Source organism: Biomphalaria glabrata, chromosome 5 (genome assembly GCF_947242115.1).
Source record: "Biomphalaria glabrata chromosome 5, xgBioGlab47.1, whole genome shotgun sequence".
NCBI lineage: Eukaryota > Metazoa > Mollusca > Gastropoda > Planorbidae > Biomphalaria > Biomphalaria glabrata.
The window spans coordinates 2759476-2782737 of NC_074715.1; the positions used below are offsets into that span (position 1 = coordinate 2759476).

The 23262-nt window shown below is 35.1% G+C and overlaps 1 protein-coding gene across 1 annotated transcript in view; it reads right to left on the minus strand.

The window, feature by feature from the left end:
• LOC106063873 (receptor-type tyrosine-protein phosphatase alpha-like) overlaps window positions 1–23262 on the minus strand; it is a 40349-nt gene that overhangs the window by 14844 nt on the left and 2243 nt on the right. The window contains exons 3-20 of the mRNA XM_056028612.1: window positions 22780–22908; window positions 21470–21601; window positions 20750–21022; window positions 19594–19728; window positions 18739–18894; window positions 16098–16200; window positions 15888–15985; window positions 14985–15145; window positions 13557–13644; window positions 11543–11619; window positions 8861–8897; window positions 7879–7976; window positions 5661–5780; window positions 5218–5363; window positions 4307–4442; window positions 2906–3052; window positions 1238–1379; window positions 882–955 (exon numbers count right to left, since the gene is read on the minus strand). Of these exons, the coding sequence (XP_055884587.1) occupies window positions 882–955; window positions 1238–1379; window positions 2906–3052; window positions 4307–4442; window positions 5218–5363; window positions 5661–5780; window positions 7879–7976; window positions 8861–8897; window positions 11543–11619; window positions 13557–13644; window positions 14985–15145; window positions 15888–15985; window positions 16098–16200; window positions 18739–18894; window positions 19594–19728; window positions 20750–21022; window positions 21470–21601; window positions 22780–22908 (2252 nt within the window). The remainder of the gene's footprint in view (window positions 1–881; window positions 956–1237; window positions 1380–2905; window positions 3053–4306; window positions 4443–5217; window positions 5364–5660; window positions 5781–7878; window positions 7977–8860; window positions 8898–11542; window positions 11620–13556; window positions 13645–14984; window positions 15146–15887; window positions 15986–16097; window positions 16201–18738; window positions 18895–19593; window positions 19729–20749; window positions 21023–21469; window positions 21602–22779; window positions 22909–23262) is intronic.

Below are 23262 nucleotides of genomic sequence, written 5' to 3' on the forward strand. Positions count from 1 at the left end.
GATCGATTGGAATATTTACTAGAAAGTATCAAGAAAATGAGTCGGTTGTATAGCTAGCTAAAATGTTGCTTATTGTTTAAGTAGAGAAATGAAGCAATTTTCTGGCACGTGTATCAATGATGAACATGAGATATCCCTAGATGAAACTAATCGTTGGCAAGTGTACATAATTCTTTTTCTCATTAATTGTTTACTGTATAATCCCATTCATTTAACAAAGCTATCGCTCTTTTCGTTTTTAATAGATATGTATGTATCGGCTTCGGGTACATCCATTTTCGCAAAACTTATTTTATTTTCGTAGCGAAAGAGAAAAAAACTTGAAAGGATCACTAGCTACGTTTAACATACATTTAAATCCAATTCACTAGATTAGTAAACACAAACTTAGACCCGCAGGCCGCGGGTAATGTCAGGCTAGTAGATAATAAAATAAGTTTTAAAAAATAATTTTAAAAATATTTGATTTAATTCGGATATTGAATCCTTGATACTGTCATCTTCTTTAACGTACGATTTTTATTTTTTAATTCGGTCATCGGGCAAGGCAGAATTTGCGATAATTTATTGGTATGCTCATTATATGGCCATCTAGATCTAACCCTGATCCTAAAGTTTTGATTTAGAGCTCTTAAGAAATACGAGGTTATCTATTATATTAGATTTAGTAAACATATTGAATAATTCCAATTGTATGCCTTTAAATCAGAACTTTATAGACGATGCGCACAATTTTCCTGAACATTAATTCATTAAACTCTTGAATCAATAATGCCTTACATTCGGAAATTCCCGTACGCGTTAGACCTTTCAAGAAAGTAATAGCCTTTTAAAAACTGAACTTGACATTTTATTGCTAAGTTTTAATTAATCATAGTTACCGGAGTAAAAACAGCGTTGATGTAGTCACTCATGTTCTTTTGTTCACAGACTAAATAAGGTCTGTCAAACTTTCCTGTGAAATTTCATAGAACAATTTTATATGCACATTGTCTGCTATTCGTTTGCTAAAATTGACTCATATAAAATGTTTTTTCACACTATTTTCGAGTATGTAAAAGTTTGCATAAATTTAAATATCCCATTAATTTTTAATAATGTATTATATTTTTCATCAACAATTTTTTCCTCTTATGTGATGTCCCTCTTAGTGAATTAATTAATTAATAAATGTTAAAAAAAAATCTATAAATCATAATATAACTAGGTTAACATGTTGTTTTTTTTCAAAACTCACTAGGCATTATGTTAGGAAATCTGTTCTGACCATCTTTCTTTAACTCGTGTGTGTTTTGATAAACTTTTTCTTTAGTCGACTTTTCAACCTCGTTGTCGTCTAGCTGTGAGTTTCTGATGTCTTTACTTACCAGATTTATAGACTGCAAAAACAAGACCAAAAAAAAATTATAATTATTTCGTTGATAAGTATAAAATGTTTGAAGCCTTAGTGGTATACATGTCAATACATGGTAGGTAGTATAGTTACAACAATAGCGTACAAAGTTTATTAAGAGAAGGTAGATAAAAATATAGTGTAACAAGAATATCTCTGAAGAAGAATTAAAACCGATTACATTTCCTAGGAGCAACCAAGAACTCAGCTAACATCTTTGACAATCCGGGTCTTATCACTAATAGAAATTTGTTTGTGAAAACGAAATAGCTTGTTAGAGGGGAAAAAAATGATCATTTACAGCCTTATATCTCAGTATTTTAAGATGTATTTCTCCTTTTTTAATCAAACAACATTAATTAATAGCCACTAATTAATTATGTAAGTGGTTGATTTTTTTTTTGATTCAATCGTTTTTTGGTGCTAAGGACATTAAATACATGTTCAAAGATTCAACTTGATTCAAGATTGGGAGATGGGAGAAATAACGTGTACACAATTTGTACCAGACAGACAGACGGTTTGAGTTAATATGAGCTGTGTAAAAAAAAAAAAAAAAGAGCGGGCACTAGATAGGTCGCGTAGCCGCGTGACCCTGGGAGCTTATATTGGTCCACATAACTCTACTGACTTCATTTTGGGGGCCGTCAAGTGAAATGTTTCCCTGGTATTTTGTCATTGCTTGGCGATATGATCAGTTCCGATGTCGATGGTTCGAGTCCTAGTCAGCGCCTATCTATCTCTAAATATATTTTCTTTCTTCTACTACTCTAGCTTTATATACGGCTCCTTCTGTCTCGGAAGACAATGGATGCACCCAGATTGGTTTTGGTTTCGTCTTGGGACGGGGCAGAACCTGGAGTGACTGATCAAGTCAATTTCTTGAGCGGCAGAGTTTGCCACAGTTCGTGCATGTATATGCATCTGTCCTAGGGCTAGTTGACAGGGCAGCTTTCTTTTTCTTTCTCTTGACTAATGCCGCTTCGTTTCTTTTGCGCTCAGTGAGGTTCATACCAGCACAGCACAGTCCGGTCTTGGGCTTTCTCCACCTACACAGTTTTGTTGATGCTTGTGGTTCTCATGTCTCATTTGCACACATTTTTATATGTCAGTATGGGCTTCCAATAGGGTTAGTTTGCCTTACACAGAGGATGTCTCTAGGGAGTTTTCTATTTGGCATGCAAATGACATGTCGGAGCCAGCGTAATGCTGCTATCATTTTGTAATATAATGTTGATAAACGTAAAAACTAATTAATAGGAAGTATATATATATATAAATATAAATATATATGTATATATATATATATAATAAATTGTAAAGTCCCAAATTGAGTCTTTACAGAATTTCTATAATGTTTCAATTTAGTTAGCAATGTTCTTGCCAAAGCTTCTAAACTTTCACACCATTCTATTTAGTGCCAAAATGTTCGGCCTGCTGTATGTAACACCCTAAAATTAATTTTTATTATAAATATGGTTTTAAAAATTTACATAAATAAATTTATCAGACCCGATATTCTTTTTCAATTTTGCTCAATCCTGAGACTTCTTTCTTTAAAAGTTCTTTAACTCTTTCACTGCATTCGCTGACAGAGACTACTGTTGGGGTACATATCAAGGCAGCTTGGACAGCCCGATGCAGAAACTCGTATTGGTCCTATAAAAAGATCGATGTATATAGCTGTAATTTTGATACTAGAGAAAGAAAGTATTGATTATTTTTACCAACTAAACGTGTAAATGTACAAATGCATACTATAATTACACTAAAATAATTCAGTTTTAAAATCATTACGAAGTCATTTGGTCACTTTATTACAATCGGGCGACACAAATATTTTGGACCGACACATCTGGGTACTGGCCTTCTTCTCAAACCCACAATGGATGGCTGCCTGGTCGTGCGGTTTGCGCGCTGGACTGTCGTTCGGATTTATCGACGGTCGAGGGTTCAAACCCTGCCCGCTCCCATCCCCCGTCGTCCTGCGGGAGGTTTGGACTAGGAAGTAAACTATCTTCAACTCTTGAAGGAACATCCGAAACATGTCAAACATTTTACAAACACAATGAGTCACCTTCACCTATCTTTTAGTCTGTTGGTCAGTTGGGGCACCACACAAGATCCGTCAACCGTCTTTCTGCATGCCTTTCTGTCTTTTGACTTGGATAGAATTTCATTCACTGACAGACTTTTTCCATTCTTTGATGTTGTCTTCCCAATGCTTTCTATGTCTTCCTCTTATTTTTTCCCCTGGTACTGTTCTCTGAAGGAAGGTCTTTGCAAGGCCCAAATACCTTGTGATGTGGTTATAGAGTTTGAGCTTATGTTACGAGTCAGCAGGTCATCGTGGGGTCCAATCGCTATATTAATTCTGCTTCTTTTCCCTTCATTCGTGATGCGGTCTTTGTAAGTGACACCAAGGATTTAACTGTACCTTCATAAATATCAGCTCATCAAATACATATGAATATTAACAATGTAATAATAATAATAACATTAATAATCCTGTGTATCAAGTCAATTGTCGAACTAACATGTCATGGTTGTAGTTGTTCATAGTTTGTAGTTCATAGTTTCTTATATTTTTTTAAATATTGACACATGCCTTTTTATCTACCTGAGCGGACCACTTGGGGGACGGTTTGAGCTTGTGTTTTCACACAAACTTTCTTTCTAACCTTGTTTTATTTATTCATGTATTGTCTATGCCAATGAATAACTGTGTATAGTTTCAACTTGATCCGAGATTCTCCGAGAATGAGTGTGAGATAAATAACATATACATATTTTTTTACAGGACAGAAAAACAGTGTGAGTTGATATAACATGTTTAATACAACTACACAATCCTGCGACACGAATAGCCTTCATTGGATGAAATTTTTGGATAAAACAATACAATGATCTTACCGGTGTTTGTATCATGAATATTCTGTCTTGTCTTAACCTGACTAGAGTGCTGTAAAAGTCTATCCTGTTTGTTTCCTCGGCGTCTTTTAGAACATTGTGCAGGGCTATGAATGTACCAGTTCTTCCCACACCAGCGCTGTAAAGACAAAAATATATTTTCATATAGTAAATTAACCGATGATGGCTCGTGGCCAGAGGGCCTTAGTTTGGGATTGTATTTATATTTATGTCAAACTTGGAGAATGTTCCCTTCACATTTTCTTATTATTTTGCCACGAAAATAAAAGTAGAGAGTAAAAATAGGTTTACCCTTTCAGCCGACATAGTCATATCCAGCATAAAATTCTGTTAAAACGGATTTACCCGTTTTGTTAAAAAGTTTCGTACTTTAATAAAGATACAATTAGGTTATTTTTTCTATTTTTAGGGCCCTCCGTTTGAGGAAGGGACATTAAACATACAATATGGTCTTTGCCATTATCTAAGAAATTTTTATGCCAGGTTTTACCTAGATTTGTCAAATGTTTTTTTATTTGTATTCGGTACTTGGGTTTGAGTTTAAGTTTTGAGTTTTTGGAACATCGGCACAATATAGGCCATGTCGTGCCCGTAATCCTTCTGGAATTACTCTCCCTTCATATAACCAGAGCTAAATTAAAATCAGGGTCTATTCACATAATCGATACATACATGCATACATTCATACATACATACATACACCTTACTTTCTGCCTTATAGTATAGATATATTCTTTTTCAGTATTACGCTTAAAAAAATTTGGGTAAACAATGAAACACCTTCATTAATAAAATATGGCAAAAATATTCTAGTCAAGAGATCTATACAAACATAAGCATTTTAGCTAGGGCTTTGTAGTCAAGAAAAATATAAATGTTAAAACTGCACTCACCTACAATGCACGACTATTGGTTGAGTTGTGGGGTGAGCCAAAACCTTCATCGCAAGATCGACCAGAGCCCATGGAGAATTCGGAACGCTTTGGTCTGGCCATGACGTGAAATGATACTGAGTGAGAATTCGAGTCCCTCCATTGTACTGTATATGATTATATATTTCTTTTATATTTTTAATATTAGTTTTCACAATAATCAAATTATACACAATTAAAAATTATAAATTTAATGACTATATATTGTAGAGTTCATTACCAAGACTAAGACTGCTTTATTGATCCTAATGTAAATTTATTTTGATTTCAAGGACTCTTTTCCCAGATAATGACAACACAACAGAAACATTCACATAAATAGAACAGACACAACAAAGGGAAAACGTATATATGCTTTGTTTTTGAAAAAAAAGTATTCTTATTTGCATTTTTACTTGTCTTACCTGATTAAGTTCAATCGTTCGTATTGTGTAATCAGCAAACGTTTTGGCTTGGATTACTTGAACTTTAGTGTCGCCATAGCTGACTTTCCCGCTCTCTGGCCAATACTGTTCACACTTCACCTACACAAATATGTGCTTTCAATCAAATCTCAATGTTAAAACTTACTTTAAATAGAACGTTATTTAGCGAATGGATATCTAATGAAAGTAACTGATATGTAAGCTGTTTAGAGACAAGCATGGCTGTCTGGTAGCATGGTTGTCACAATCCAGGCGCTGTTCCTCAAGGGGCCGTTACATAAATGGCGTGTCCCGCACGGTTAGAAAAGGAAAATAGCGGGGGTCTTAGTGTACGCGGCCTCTTGCCGCGAGTATGACCCACCCGTCAGACAGAACAGTGTACACTGTTCTCTTTCAGGCCAGTGAGAGGGAGCTCTGTTCACTTTTGCTGGCTTAGAGTTCCAAGAGCTGTTTAAGAAGAAGTAGCGTGGTATGTGTTTCGATTCAGACCAATAGTTACAGAAGGCCTGAACACTGAACTGCAACGTCACAGCGTGTGGGCAGTTTAGACAAGTTCCTCTTTGCTAAACTTACAAGTCTGTACGACGTGACAACGAGATATTTGTCAAAACTGCCCACACGTCGTGAAGGCTGTGTGGCAACCGATCCGTTTCAAATGTATAATTGAACATAGAGGTAATGTAAAATGATTTCATTATGCGAGAAGCAACAATGTCATTGCATGCTATAAATTTGATACATTTTTTTTTCTTTCAGTTTTCGTGTGGGCTCTTATATGTTATGTAAGTAAGTAAGTTCCCTTTTCAGACCTTGTGGTCTATAGGGCAGATGATGTAAAGATCATCTGTTTCTGTGGCCTACGATTAACGAGGGTGTCACGTAGCCAGCACAACGACCAACCGCCTTTACCTTTCCTTGACTAATGTCAGATATCCATTAGATGCTGGGTGGACTCAGAGGCGCCCGAAGATCCCGACATTAAAAATGCAAGTCTTAACCAGGATTCGAACCCCGGTCCTCGGTTCGGAAGCCAAGCGCTTTACCGCTCAGCCACTGCGCCTCCTTATGGTTATGTGCCATGGTGCAATGTACACTTTTGCGCCATGGTCGCTGCGTCTCTGTTCTTGTGACTATAAATGTAAATATTATTTCATATGTATTCAGTTACGCGTAGACTTCATTCTATAGACCAGTGATTCCCATCCTGTTGGGCTTTTTAATTCCCTACACTCGGGTCGCGGGCGATATGAACGAAAAAAGTACCAAAAAAAAAATAAAATGAAATTGACCTGAAATTATTTTATTACAATTCCGTTTTTTTTTTCTCACGCGTAAGAAACTGGCTTCATTTCTCTGCTTAAAATGTGAGCAACACTGTAGCTAGCTTTACCACTGACTCATTTTCTTGTCTCTTTTTTTTCTGGTAAATATTTCCATCAGTCCTCCAATCTATAGGAGTAGTTAAACAATCTTTTATTCGCGGATCAAACCAAGAATGACGCCATTTTTTAAAATGCCGTTTATATGATGATCTTTTTCAAAACATCCACAGTCTCTTTACTAATCAAATGTGTTGGGTTATTATCCACACAAAAAAAAAAAATAAAACCCATTCACTTTTCCTGTTAGAATCTACATTTTGAGTCCCATTTCATAAACGTACAAATTTACTACAAATGATAAAAGTCTTAGTTACAATCCATTAGACGCAGCGATTCTCAACGTTTTAAGCTCGTCGACCCCTTTTTACAATCCCCCACTCTGCCGCGCCCCCCCCCCCCCCCAGACACAAATACAGAATTGTAGGGTAGACGATAACAATCCATATTTTCGATGTTCTTAGGCGACCCCTGGCAAATGGTCAATCGACCCCCAAAGGGGTCGCGACCCACAGGTTGAGAACCCCTGCATTAGAGAAAATGGAGAGTCCTGACGTAGGTAAAGATACACTTTTTAACCTTTTTTTTTAATTTCTGCTCTTTGTGCAGACTTTTCGACTGGCCCGCGGGCCGTATTTCGGGCATCACTGCTATTACCCATAACAATTCAATTACACGTACGCTGTGTTTTAGATAGCATAGGTATTAAATTACGCCTAGGCTACATTCTACAGACTATATGTATTCAGTTAAGGTAGGTTTTATTCTATAGACCACAGAGTAAAATGATACAATTAAAATTTAAAAGTCACACTGACCTTTGCCTCTTCAACTAAATTTGTCAACATGACCACAATGTCAACATGTTGCTCCCACAGCATACGTATAAAGTCATTGAGGACCGCCTTATTTGGACCTTGGAAAGTACCATATAAAATACATCAGTATAGGCGTAATTCAAATTATAGATAAGCTGAACACTATTGACGACATTTAATGACACAGTGCATCGGCTCAACATGCAAATGCAAGGCACTAACCTTTTAATTTAAATGAGTTTATATTTACGTATATATTTGTATGTATTTGTATAGTGGGAAGTGTGGTCGAGAGGCCACCTAGAAGGGGGCTCGAGGTTCGACACCCGACTCGGGCAGAGTTGTGTTTACTGAGCGCCTAAAGGCCTAAACGTACCAACTCCTAGATACCCCCTCCCCCCACCCCACTGCCGCCCACTGGTCCACAAAGGAGATTGGACCATAGCGCTCTGAGCATGCTATAAGCATGAAAGTAGCGCTATATAAAAGCTATAATATATATATTCAACACAAGATCCCTTACCCTTTGTTAAAAGTAATTATTTTGCTTATCTAGTTATTTAAGGACTTATAATACTTTTGCCAAAAATAACAGAGACATTGCTAAATATATTTTAATAGGCAAATACATTTAGGCATCAAAATGGCGTTGTTTAAAACAACAACACCAACACCAACAACAACAGGAGCAGCAGTAACAGCAACAGCAGCAGCAAAAACAGCAGCAGCAACAGCAGCATTAGCAACAGCAGCAGCAGCAACAGCAACAGCAACAGCTACATCAACAACAGCAATAGCAACAACAACAACAACAACAGCAACAACAACAACAACAACAGCTATATCAACAACAGAAATAGCAACAACAACAACAGCTACATCAACAACAGCAATAGCAACAACAGCAACAGCAACAACAACATCAACAACAGCAACAGCAACAACAACAACAACAACAACAACAAAAGTTGTAAGGACTTACCTTGAGACGCAATAAATTTGACTTTGTCGTTGTTGTCCTTTAAGAAAGTGAAGTCACAATTTGTGAATACACATTTCATGATAGAACGTAATAAAGAGAACATAGATTAAAAGATTACGAAATAAGTGATTTTTCTCTCTGCGGAATTATTTGTACTTCGTAATAGCTACTCTATATAATGCCTGGAAGCTGCGTTTTAAATTTCCTCCTGTCACTAAATCTTAGAGAAAGTAAAGTTAACTTCATGGTAGGCCACGATTTCGAAACATCATGTTAACCAGGGCCGGTCTTAGGTCTCTGCAACCTATGCGGCCGCAGTTCGCCGCGCACCTTCGTAACCCCCCCCCCCCCGAGCGAATTCTATGTGTAAATTATTAAACTAAACCATCTCAACTTATTATTAAAGTGTTCTTGGTATATACGAAAATCTCACGGAAATCTCCTGAAATTATTAAAATTTTCTGAAAACTGATGCAAATTTCCTTAGAAACAGACACAATTGTCATTTCGGGGTGTCATTCAATATGGACATCGCCAAATCTACTCACGATTAAAAAAAAAACAACGATTGTCAGCTTCTATTTAATAAAACTGTAATAATAAGGCGAATTTTAACCAAAACAAGAAGTTCAAATACTTAATTTATTTTTATAGTCACTGGCACACAAATAGATCTAAATATATCTCGAGCTCTTAAAAAAAAAGCGATATTTTGCTAGCCGATAGTAAACCTGAAAGGCAGATCTTTTTGTTAGAAAACTACTATCTAGAGTAGATGGCTTGTAAAGTTAATTTTACAATGATTCTTTTCTTAGTAAAGTATGAATAAATAGCCAAGACATATCTTAATTGTCACTAATAATCCTTATCACTTGCCAGAATGGGCCCCGCTCAATCCGACTAGCATAGGGCCCCGCAATCTGTAGGACCGGCCCTAATGTTAACCTGTGAATTTTGGTATATTTATACACACATTTATACAATTAAGCACATAGAATATGTTCACACATATACACATAAACGAAAAACAGTCAAACAGTTAAAGAAAAAGATGCAAAGAGTTGACTGCTCACACAGAAACAAAACACGTTCTCTCTTTTTCTCTCTTTGTACTTTCTCTTTCTTTCTATAACTTGTCTTATAAATTATTTATCTTTCTTTCTATAACTTGTCTTATACATTATTAATCTTTCTTTCTATAACTTGTCTTATAAATTATTTATCTTTCTTTCTATAACTTGTCTTATAAATTATTTATCTTTCTTTCTATAACTTGTCTTATAAATTATTTATCTTTCTTTCTATAACTTGTCTTATAGATTATTTATCTTTCTTTCTATAACTTGTCTTATAGATTATTTATCTTTCTTTCTATAACTTGTCTTATACATTATTAATCTTTCTTTCTATAACTTGTCTTATAAATTATTAATCTTTCTTTCTATAACTTGTCTTATAAATTATTTATCTTTCTTTCTATAACTTGTCTTATAAATTATTTATCTTTCTTTCTGTAACTTGTCTTATAAATTATTTATCTTTCTTTCTGTAACTTGTCTTATAAATTATTTATCTTTCTTTTTATAACTTGTCTTATAAATTATTTATCTTTCTTTCTATAACTTGTCTTATAAATTATTTATCTTTCTTTCTGTAACTTGTCTTATAAATTATTTATCTTTCTTTCTGTAACTTGTCTTATAAATTATTTATCTTTCTTTCTGTAACTTGTCTTATAAATTATTTATCTTTCTTTCTATAACTTGTCTTATAAATTATTTATCTTTCTTTCTGTAACTTGTCTTATAAATTATTTATCTTTCTTTCTGTAATTTGTCTGTTATAGATTATTTCTCTTTCTTTTTTTCTCTCTCTCTCTCTCACTCCCTCTCTCTCTCTCACTCTCTCTCTCACTCTCTCTCTCTCTCTGTCTCTCTCTCTGTCTCTCTCTCTATCTGTCTCTCTCTCTCTCTCTTTGTCTCTCTGTCTCTCTCTCTCTCACTCTCTCTCTGTCTCTCTCTCTGTCTCTGTCTCTGTCTATCTCTCTCTGTCTCTCTGTCTCTGTCTCTCTCTCTCCCTCTCTCTCTCTCTTTCTGTCTGTCTTTCTTTTCTCCATAACTTTTCTTTTTTTTTTCGTCTACTTTTTTTCTTTTCTCTCTTTATTTGATTTTGTAATTCTTTCTTTTTACCGTTTCTTTCCCTCTCTTTCTTTCTTATTATCCATTTTTATTTCAAAACCTTTCTCTTTCTTTCTTTCTCTTTCTGTCTTTCCTTTTTTTCTTTCAATCTTTTTTTTTTCTTTCTGCCCAAATCTTTCTTTTCTTTTATCATATTCCTTAAATCATTTATATTTTCTTTTCACAAATATATGTAAAAAAAAAAAAGAACAGGTGAAAAAAAATTATGAAAATGTTAAATGGAGCCGCTGACCATTGGGAATTTCGCAGTACTCAGTGCTACATCCTAGCAGAGCCTGAGAAGCCCTTGGCCACAAACTGTTTTGGCACTCGGATACATCGTCTGCATGAAGAGGCGGAGGGGAACTGACGTGTGGACAACATTGTTCCGAGCACAGCTAATGCCCAGGCATTCATCTCATTTCCATAGTCGCTTCATGACTGAAGGAGGCCATTATAAATAAAACTATTTTTAATTGTGGATGTTGTGATTGAAATAACCTACCCTGATGTAAGAGGCGTTAATATAATCTCCTTCTTTCTTCCCAGTGTTTATCAGCAAATGAACTCTGGAATGATCATCTAAATACAAATAAACAATTTTTTTTTTAAGTAAGACGCATTAAAAAACAACAACAACAAAAATAACACAACATCATTACTATGTATTGACACAATATTGACTCTCTGGCCTTGTCGGTTTAACAATCGGGGGAGGAAAAATATCTTTGAATCCAAACCTGTGCTGCTTGAGGCTATAGCAAATCTTTGGAAAGTTTATGTGAGTTAACCTGTAGGAAAAATCGGTAGCCGGCGCATCTTAATCAGCTTACAGCATTTTAGTAGACGGTCGTTGACTTGTATCACCAAACTGTTTGTAGACATGTAAACCACTTTAGGCGTATTAAATCTTAGCTTGCAAAACTTTAAAAAATTTAAATAAATTCTTTGTGAGTGATATTATAAATAAATGTTATTACAATATAGACAAAATCAGCTTGATATTAAATAACATTAAGGTAGTACGCTTTAGTATAATAAAATGGTATTTTGAACAAAAAGGAACTCAATACAAAAGTCGCATCTATTCAGTCTGACGTTCTTGAGTCGTCTGTTCTATCTAAGACGACTGATAACATAGAAGCACACACACACACACACACATAATAAGGCTTGTCTTCGAAAGTCCGAAGATTAGTGAGGAATACATTATTTCCCGTGGCTGCGCAGCCCCAGCTGTGACCTACATATTTTGCCACAAGCAGGTCAAGCATAACCATTCTCCGCAGGTGGTCGATTTAGATTTTCTTTTCGTCGTCTGCGTTTGTCCTCGGCAGCAGATTTTCTTTTGGGCTTAAATGTCTATCCCGCGGCCTTCGTGAGTGACCTCCAGCTGTCTCGTTCCGACGCCGCATGCAGCCAGGTGCTCTCCTCTATGTCAGCCAAGGAAAGTTGACGCTTAAGCTGGTCTAGCATAACCATTGTCCGCAGGTAATCGATTTAGATTTTCTTTTCGTCGTCTGCGTTTGTCATCGGCAGTAGATTTTCTTTTGGTCTCAAATGTGTATCCAGCGGCCTTTGTAAGTGACCTCCAGCTGTCTCGTTCCGACGCCGTATGCAGCCAGGTGCTCTCCTCTATGTCAGCCAAGGAAAGTTGACGCCTAAGCTGAAGCGTTTCCGTTGGGCGCCTCTGTTACGTCGACCACCTTTTAGCTCACCAAAAAAGACTGCCTTTGGCATACGTTCGTCTCCCATACGGGATACGTGCCATGCCCAGCGTTAACTGCCACGCACACATAAACACACACTTTATAACAAACATGATATGCTACAACATGGAAGAGCCTGCTACAACATGGAAGAGCCTGCTACAACATGGAAGAACCTGCTACAACATGGAAGAGCCTGCTGCAACATGGAAGAGCCTGCTACAACATGGAAGAACCTGCTACAACATGGAAGAGCCTGCTACAACATGGAAGAGCCTGCTACAACATGGAAGAGCCTGCTTCAACATGGAAGAGCCTGCTACAACATGGAAGAGCCTGCTACAACATAGAAGAGCCTGCTACAACACGGAAGAGCCTGCTACAACACGGAAGAGCCTGCTACAACATGGAAGAGCCTGCTACAACACGGAAGAGCCTGCTACAACATGGAAGAGCCTGCTACAACATGGAAGAGCCTGCTACAACATGAAAGAGCCTGCTACAACATGGAAGAGCCTGCTACAACACGGAAGAGCCTGCTACAACACGGAAGAGCCTAATACAACATGGAAGAGCCTGCTACAACATGGAAGAGCCTGCTACAACACGGAAGAGCCTGCTACAGCATGGAAGAGCCTGCGACCCATGTGAGCTAACCTTATCAGTTATTTGCCGTTTTAAATACATCAACTGCATAGCTTTCTTTTAACAAGCTGTAATCGATATTTGATATAGTTCACCCTATGCAGTGAAAAAGTGATATAAACTGTTAAATACTTAAACATTTGGAGGGCTGACTGGTATACTTACATGGGCATATGTTTTTATATCTATTTTTGACTTTATTCTTTTCATTCTCTGCTACTTCCGTCGTTACATCTTGTGCTTGAGGTATTTTCTTTCAAGAAAGGTAGAAATGGAAATTTTATAATCTTTACATAAACACATTGAAAGGTTTAACAAATAAAAAAGCTGTAACATGAACATAAACTATGTATATATATATATATATATATATATATATATATATATATATATATATATATATATATATATATATATATATATATATATATATATATATATATATATATATATATATATATATATATATATATATATATATATAAATATATATATATATGGCCTCCTTAAGTCACGAAGCGATTTTGGATCATCTTGGTGGTGAGATAAATGCCTGGGCATTAGCTGTGGCCCACATATCAGTTCCCCCCTCTCCACGCAGCTGATGTATCCAAAGGAACGGCAGTGCCGATACAGTTTGGGGTCAGCGACTTCGCAGGTTCTGCCAGAGTGTAGCACTGGGTGCTGCAAACTGCCTTAGGGTCGCCAGCTCCATATATATATATATATATATATATGGATGGATGGAATAATGATAGTAATGATTGACATTTAATTAGAGATGATTAATATTGTTGGTAGGTGTCCAACTATACAAAATAATATAACGCCGAATTAACCAAAAGTTTTCATGTAGCTTAAAAAAGAGGCTTATACCCCTCCCCCCCCCCCCAAAATAAACCAACGAAAAAAAAAATCCAGTCGGACAGTTTAACCTATACTATAGATGCCAGTTTAACATATGCTCTACAAGATAGTTTATCATTTCATACACTATACAGTTTAACTTATTCTATAATAGACAATACAAACTATTCTACACGGGACCGTTTCAGTAAAATGATTTAAAAGAGGAAAAGAGATTATTGTTAGTTATGTCTGGAACATTTTGTTCATTCTAAACGCCCTGAATATATTTCAAATGACTGTATCAGGTCAGTCAGACGTGGTTTACTTAGAAGCTTAAAACAGGTTTTTAAAACAAGAACCATGTATTTACAATTTTAAAATAAATCTTTTCTAATTATTTTTTTAAGTATGTTGTCACAGCTTTCCTATTATATTTATAATAATAACTCGATAGAATCTACCTCAGGTTTCGATACGTCTAGGTGTCCCTGGTTCAGTTCTAGTTAACGAAATAAAACAATGAAACCACTAGATCAAACACATAAACTTTAATCAGCTTTACTGCATATCACACACGCTGGTCTCTCTGACAACAAAACACACTTCCGGTCATTCGCGCAGATTGTAAAAATAGATTATACATACATACACACATTCATCCGTGACATATGTATTTAAAGTCTCTCAGTAAAAGAACAAATGTTATGCCCTCGTTGTTAATTAACTCAATAATCTTCTCCATACCTTAAATTGTTCAGTGAAAAATTCTTTATCATGGGATTTCATGTAAATGTTCAGTTCATGTACCGGCATCGACATATTGACTAGAGGCTCTGACGAGGTGTTGTAGTACGTCGCATCCGGTATAAATCCAGGGTCGTCGTCTTCTTTTGGGGTCTCAATCTCTTTAGCAAATATGACAAAAAGTAAAGTTTTTTGAATGCATAAGCCATAGCCTTTTGATATTTCACAAGTGAATGTGCATATATATACAGAGGGCAGTTTATACCAATAGCACGTCTTTACGTCACAGACCTGTAAGACGTGTCAACGAGCTATTGGTCTCCACAGCCCACAGGTTGAGACGTCGCAGGTATCCAGTAGTATAAGACTTTATAAAATAAAAATATATATTGTGAGTCTATATATTTTGTGGCTATATATAAACTTTTTATTGCAAATAATTTTTATATAAAACTAATTGTATGTGACTGCGGCCTGCGGCCTAAGTTTGGGAACTAATGATCTGTATCAAACATGAACATTTTCCCTTCACATTTTCCACGAAAATAAAAGTAGATTGTGAAAATGGATTTACCCTTTTAGTCAACTTGTCATATCAAATATAAAATACTGTGAAATCGGGTTTACCCGATTAGTTTAAAAAATAAAAACTTTTTCTTTAATAGATATATAGTTAGGTACTGCTTTCCTAATTTTAGGGCCCTTAGATTGTGGGAGGGATATTAAAAGTATACTACGGCCTCCGCCGTCATCTAAGAAACATTTAAGCCATGTTTTATCAAGATCGGTCAAATGGTTTTATTTTTTTATTTGAGATGCACGCCCTCATACAAATACGCCTTACTTTTTGCTTTATATATTAGATACTCACATAAAAAAAATAGGTTTAAGAAAAATGAATACCTTCTGACACTTTCTCTTCAATATCTTTCTCAGGCAAGATCAAATGAGTTATGTTTCTTTCTTTAAACGACGTTCTCTCTTTTTTCGGATGTTTTCGTCTAATAACAAAATTAGAACTAGATCTTAGAAAAAGTTATTAGACACCATTAGAAATTATACATTGAAGTAATCTATCAGTTTAGATAGTAAAGTCTTAATTGTCAACGCTACCTCCAGAGTACTACAGTAACTATAATCAAAGCGATGATGACCAATGCAGCAATAGCAGCTCCAACAATAGCGCCAACTGGTGGACTAGAGCCGGAATTTATTGCTGTGAAGAAACAAAGGTAAAGAAAAAAAAACTAAAAGTAAATCAATGTAAATACCTAGACTCGAGATGGGACACTATCAATCAATTTAAATCAAATATTTAACAAGAAAATATTTTTAAAATTTCTTTTTTTAAAAAAGGGTCATCTTAAACGTATTAATTAATTTGGAACACTCGTGTAATTATCGACTAACAATAAAAAAGCATTTATTAAAAAAAGGGGAACGACCTGAATCCAAAGTCATTGCTCATGCCTCCTCAGGCTATAGACTCAATTCCCTTGTGATATTAGCTCTGCTAATTAGCTATACTAAATTGTGACTAAATTGTAAAAATAAGTATACATAATAAATAACGGTGTCATAGAGGTAAACATATTATGTTATGATACAACACAAGGACCTAATAACAAATTATACGATTCTAATGTCATTGAAACTCAATCATGCTTTTGTCTAATTCATTTATTTACTATTAGATATCAGGTTCTCATCTTGATTCTTAATGATGACATTGTGAACTGTTCATATTTACTTGAGACCCTAAACAAATATTATAAATTTATATAATTATCATTAAAAAAAAATTTCACATAACCATACATCAATAGGATAATAATTTGCTAATGGGATAAATATTTTTCTAAGTAGTCAGTTAACAATAGCCTAGGAGAACTGTATGTAGTAAAATAAAACAAAACTGCGTGGTCGGAATGGCTGCGTGGTCGTGCGGTTTGCGCGCTGCACTTTCGTTCGGATTTATCGACGGTCGAGGGTTCAAACCCTGTCCGCTCCCATCCCCCGTCGTCCTGCGGGAGGTTTGGACTAGGAAGTAAATTATCTTCAACTCTGAAGGAACATCCGAAAAATGTAAAACATTTTACAAACAAACAAAACAATATATAAAAGGAATTATTATATTATTGTTTATGTTTTCAAATAATAACCTTATAATCATCATTATTAGTTCTATAATTTGCAATTATAAGGGTAAGTATGTTGTATAACAATAATATATGATAATATTGGTTAAAACAAACAAATCTATGTTCTAAATAAAGTCTTGATTTATTTCGATTCATATATCAGTCATTGATTCCTACAGTGGCATATCCTGCCATGTACACTGGGAGTGTACGTTACAAAAAATTAAAATTTGAAAAGACCATGCTATAAATGTTAAATCTATTAATTAATTATAATACTAGGATACTTTATGTTTCTAAATCAAGTAGTTTTATTTGAAAGTATTTATATAAATGTGTTATTACTAACATTTTCCAAATTGGTTTCAATTTTTGACAATGTTGTCACTTTTAAGCGCAATAAAATAATAAAACGCAATTGTAAAAAGTCAAACAGAACGTGGCAAAATGTAGACAAACATGTTCTTAAACGAGAACAAAAAAAAAAAATAGAAAAAACTTTAATAGTTTTTTTTATATAAGTTTTTCAAAAACGTACACTGGCAGTGTACATAGTAGGATATGGGTTTTAATCAAACACAGTAACCACTCTGCTGATGGAAATCTTATAAACATGGAAGATTATAAAATTATCTATTTGTTTCTATACTTTCGTCCTAGTTTTCAGGTTTATGTTCAATAAGACTCTGACGACGACCTATAAAGGGGACTAATTCAGTTAATTACGATTTATTTTCCTTGTTCGAGATACCAAACAAAAAAATATTACTAATAGTTAATAAACTAATTAATGTTGTTTTTTTTAATTGATTGTGCAAAAATTCCTCTTGATCCGAGATTGTGCGTGTGGGAGAAATCACGTGACTTTTTACCAGACAAACAGACAGACAGACATAGTGGATGTTAGCTTTGATAAAAATAACTAGGGTATCATTAAGTTACTGAATTTAACAAATAGTGCTTGTGCTTATAAGCTGAATGGTTAAGTGCTTGCCTTCCAAACCTGGGGTCCTGGGCTCGAATCCCGACGAAGACTGGGATTTAAAATTTTTATGATTTTTGGGCGCCCCTAAAACCAACTCAAATGGGTACCTGACTTAATAAAGTTGGTTAAAGTAAAGGCGTTTGGTTGTAGTTCTGCTCAAATAACGCCCTGCTTGTTAACCGTTGGCCAGAGAAACAGATGACCGTAACATCATCTACCTAGAGATCACGAGGTCTGAAATGGAACATTACTTTGGGACTATGAATAGATTTGAAACTGATACATTAGCTTTAAAATTCAAATACATTGTTAGAAAATGACGAAAAACCGAAGATGTGTTACTAAGTAAAGATGATATGTCTGAAAATTTGGGAACTGGAATATGAATATTAATCTGTGTATAATTCCATATTACGCCGGCTGTAATATCAACTAAGGCTTCTGATGTTATCTATTGATTTTCTATGATGTAGATACGGTTTGTAGCTTTAAAGATGTGTAACTATCTATTTGCAAAAGCTGTTGCATAATTTTAAAAATTCAAATGCTGTTGTAATAATTTGTAATCTTGAAATACAAATTCATTTAAAAATTCTAGTACATTTTAGAGAAGTAGCAATAACAGTACCTTCAAAGCATTGTGGGCCAGTGAAATCACGTGAGCAACCAAGTAGACAGCTTCCGTTTACACTGTGACAGATTCTAGAGTTATTGTTATTGACACCCTCACAATGCAAGCTGCATGCACTGGAGCAAGCTGGGCCGAAATGATTTTCATCACAAGCTTAAAAAAAAATAATTAACAATACAATTGATCACAAGGCAAAAGACAAAGAGGAATGGAGAAAGACGGTCGACAAATCTTGTGTGGTGCACCAACTGTCCAACATATTAAGGGGCATGTGAAGATGAATTCTTTGAATACTAGGCAATTTAAATTCAATGAAAACATGCTGTTCTGTTGTCACAGATTAATAATAAATTACTGTAGACGTTACTAATTAATAATGATAATAACGAGACTGTCTTGATCAAGGTAGACATATATAACTAACTTTTTATTTCCGTCCGATCCTTTGCTTTCGCACAAAACATAAACAACAAACAATGACGTAATATCATATAATATTAGTACACATGCGGTTAAATGACGTATTGTTTGGGAAACAATGTGTAATCATATTTTATTAACACTTTTTTTTTAAATCTCGTATTAAAATGGAGGCTCAGTAAAAGTCTTTTTGTGTCTTTGATTTCGTGTCTGTTTTGTATTATGTGTCTTTTGTATCATTTGCAACTTCTGTGTCTTTGATTTTTTTGCTATCAATTATGTATTTTGTTTTTAAAGTATTTTATTTTATTCCAGCGTTTGTGTTTATTTAACCTTATTCGATGCTTCCTGCAACCATTGTAACTTTGGTGTCATTTGCCCCTTTCATGTTGTTGGTGTCATTTATGTCACTAAACTATATTGTCAACTTACTTGCGTTACAGAAAGGACCTAGGAACCCATCCTGACAGCCGTTTATACAGGTACCATTTACGGGATGACACCCGTCCTTGCACGAGATGCTACACTCATTTATACAGTCCTGTCCATATTTCCCATCTGGGCAATCTAAATAGTTTGAAAAATCAAATTTAGTTGAAGCGTTACTACCCTACTTTAACTTAACATATAGTTATGCATAAATTGTTTTAATTTAATAAAATTATTATATTTTTCAAGATTAATCCCTGATTGGTCATCTGTAGAACTGGGGAGGTGAAATTTTTAACGACCTGGGAATAGTTTTTTAGAAACAGAGAAAGTGACGACAGACAGACAGAGCAACAGAGGGAACGAAAATCATATACAAAAATGTTATAAGAGTATTGATACAAAATAATATAACATCGTAAACTAGTGTTCTATATATTGTTATATCCCTGCCATGCATGCCGCCATCCAAGCTAGTGCAGAAGGTGCGCACTGTTAGAGACTCTAACAGGACTAGGAAGGATGTTTACATTAAATAAAATGATAACAAGGTTCCACCCATGTCTAGAACTTATGACGAGGCTGTGCCTAAAGCAGACATTCTTGCTATGTGTCTGTGATGTACTGTTTATAATCATCTGCATCGTTGAGTACGCTTGAACTTAGCTTGTCTACCTATGGAGGGAGCTCGAGGTTCAACACCCGACTTGAGCAGAGTTGTGATTACTGAGCGCCTAAAGGCAGCATGGAAAACCTTCTCCCAGATACCCCCTTCCCCCCACAGGTCCACAAATGATATTGGATCGTAGCGCCCTGAGCATGATATAAGCATGAAAGTAGCGCTTTATAAAAGCTATAATTTATTTTATTTATCTATTTAATTCTGTACTATCGTGCATCTGCGAAATTATTAAATTTCGCATTTTAATAACAAACTTACTTTGTTAAAACAGGTATGCACCTGTATAGATTAACGAATGCAAGAGTTGTATTTTTTTTTTTAATCTGTAAGTAAAAACTAAACTTGATTGTGTTTTAAAATAAAATTCATATATTTCAATAAAAATATATAATAACTCTTAAGCGTTGTTCTTTCGATGAATTCACAATAATGGCTCTTGGTAAGTTATATATTGTTCATACGTGTTCATTATGTTACCTTCATCGCAATAATTTCCATAACGACCAGGAACACACTGCTCACATACGCCAGTGGTGCTGTTACATTCTGACCTGGTACAGTTCCATGAGCATTCATTCACACAGTTTTTTCCATAGTGGGTTTTATTGCACGGCTCAGTACAATTGGCTGTTTGGAACCCTTCGATACATCCATAATTGCAGGAACCAGTTTGAAAATCACAAGAAGTATTGTAGCAATGGACACTACAGTTGTTGATACACATTGGTCCCCAATTTCCGAGAGAACATACTGGAAAACAATATTTATAGATCAGTGAATATGCTCTATAAAAACAAATTAGGACTATAACAATGCAAAATAGAAATATTAATTAAACGCTTCAGAATATTCCATTTTGTATGAATTATTTCAAATGAGTCCACCCAGCTCTAATTAGTACATGACTTTAGTTGGGGAAAGTAAAGGCGGTTGGTCGTTATGCTGGCCACATAACACCCTGCTCGTTAACCGTTGGCCAAGAAACAGATGACCTTAACATCATCTGCCCCATAGATCGTAAGGTCTGAAAGGGGACACTTTACTTTTTTATTTTTTTAACTTTTTAATTTTTTTATTTCAATTGAAGGAAAATTAAGGGAAATAATAATTAATAATATTTTATTAATAATTAAGGGATGTTGAAGAAAAAAAAAAGACGATGTCTAGACAAAAATTAAAACACAACAAAGTGATTACCTTCATCGCATTTATCCCCCTTATAGCCCGGTAGGCAGTCGCAAAAGCCATTTTCGGAACTGCATGTGGACGGTACACAAAATTGAGAACAGTTTTGTGCACATTTATCACCATAGGTACCATTTGGGCATTCTGAAATATTTATAAAAAAAAGAACCAGCTCAATAGAACTGTATATAACTATATGATACATCGGTAAACTTGCAACAAAATTCAGCAGTGTGAAATGAGGTATACATATAAAACCCATCTTTCAGTGCTGATATCATGGTTGTAAATTTGAAATTATTTTTTTTAAAAGTATTTTCTTGATATTTACATCTAGACTATCCATTTTCTTTTTAAATTTCATAACAAATGCTAATTAATTTATTCGTTGTTTCATCTTTCAGTCAGCTTTATATATAAAAATCTGGGTGTCCTAGTTGGTAAAGCTTTGATGTCTGATTTTAAAATAACTTTTTACTGTGTTCGGCTACATAAATTTAGCTATTACAGCTTCGTTGCATATGAAGCATCTTTGGTTGCAGATCTATTCTCATAGGTTGTTACAAAATGAAAAATTTACCTTCAATAACAATAAAATACAAGGGGTATAACTTTCTAAAAACGTATGTGTTTTTCAATTAAAACACGAAGTGGGTCTATTTTAACTTTAGAAAAAAAGATCTATGTTTCTGTAATGTAATGTAGTGTTAAGTCTCGCCATTTGTTTAGCAGTAATTTAAACTGTTACTACAAGTTTTTACGCTGTAACAATTAAAATGTTTGAACTCATTCTTCTTTAGTGTTTTGACACATCTATCATGGAAGAAAGTCGATAGCTCACAGAATTCTCAGCTAAAAGGATTGACCTCTACATTAGGGCCTTATATTCAAGTGACTGATTGCACGCATCCTTGATCTTCGGACTCGAAGACATTTCCAATACATTCAGCAAACGGATTGGCCCTTCTAACTTTTACCCACTGCATTATTACCAGATTTGGCTTAAATTGACTGATGCTAGAAACTGACTTCTGAACGTGAAATAATTGAGCGTTATTTCACTTTATGGGATGGCTGCCTGGTAGTGCGGTTTGCGCGCTGGACTATCGTTCGGATTTATCGATGGTCGAGGGTTCAAATCCTGCCCGCTCCCATCCCCGTCGTCCTGCGGGAGATTTGGACGAGGAAGTAAACTATCTTCGACTCTGAAGGAACATCCGAAACATGTAAAACATTTTACAAACATATAATAATTATTTTTACAATAAAATTAGATCTCGTTAGATTTTAAAAAAAATAAAAAATTCACAAATGTCACTTACTTTCAGTGCACATGTTTCCTTTGTATCCATTTAGACAATTACACTGACCATCAGTTTTATTGCATATGTTGGAACAACCGACGGAGCAATGGTTCATACAATAATATCCATACGTTTTGTTTTGGCATTCTATAAAAAAAGTGTCAAACATCAGTAGATAATATCATTAGATCTTATTCTAGTACGCTTCCAAGGGAAAAATAATGAACCAGAGCAGAGGCGTAGTGAGCGCAACATTCGCCCTGGTCAATGTATTTTTTTGGCGCCCCGACCCCCATTTTCCATGAACATCACATAGAAATATAGGCTGAGTGTTGCGCCCCATGATGGATGCGCCAGGGGCATCGTGCCCCATTTGCCAGAGATCCATGTGGTAAAAAAATTAGTGATAGTGATGGGCCCAGAAAAAGAGTGAGAGAGAGCGCTTATAAAGGACAAAAAAAATCTAAACAATAAAAAGAACGAGGAAGAAATTAGATATTT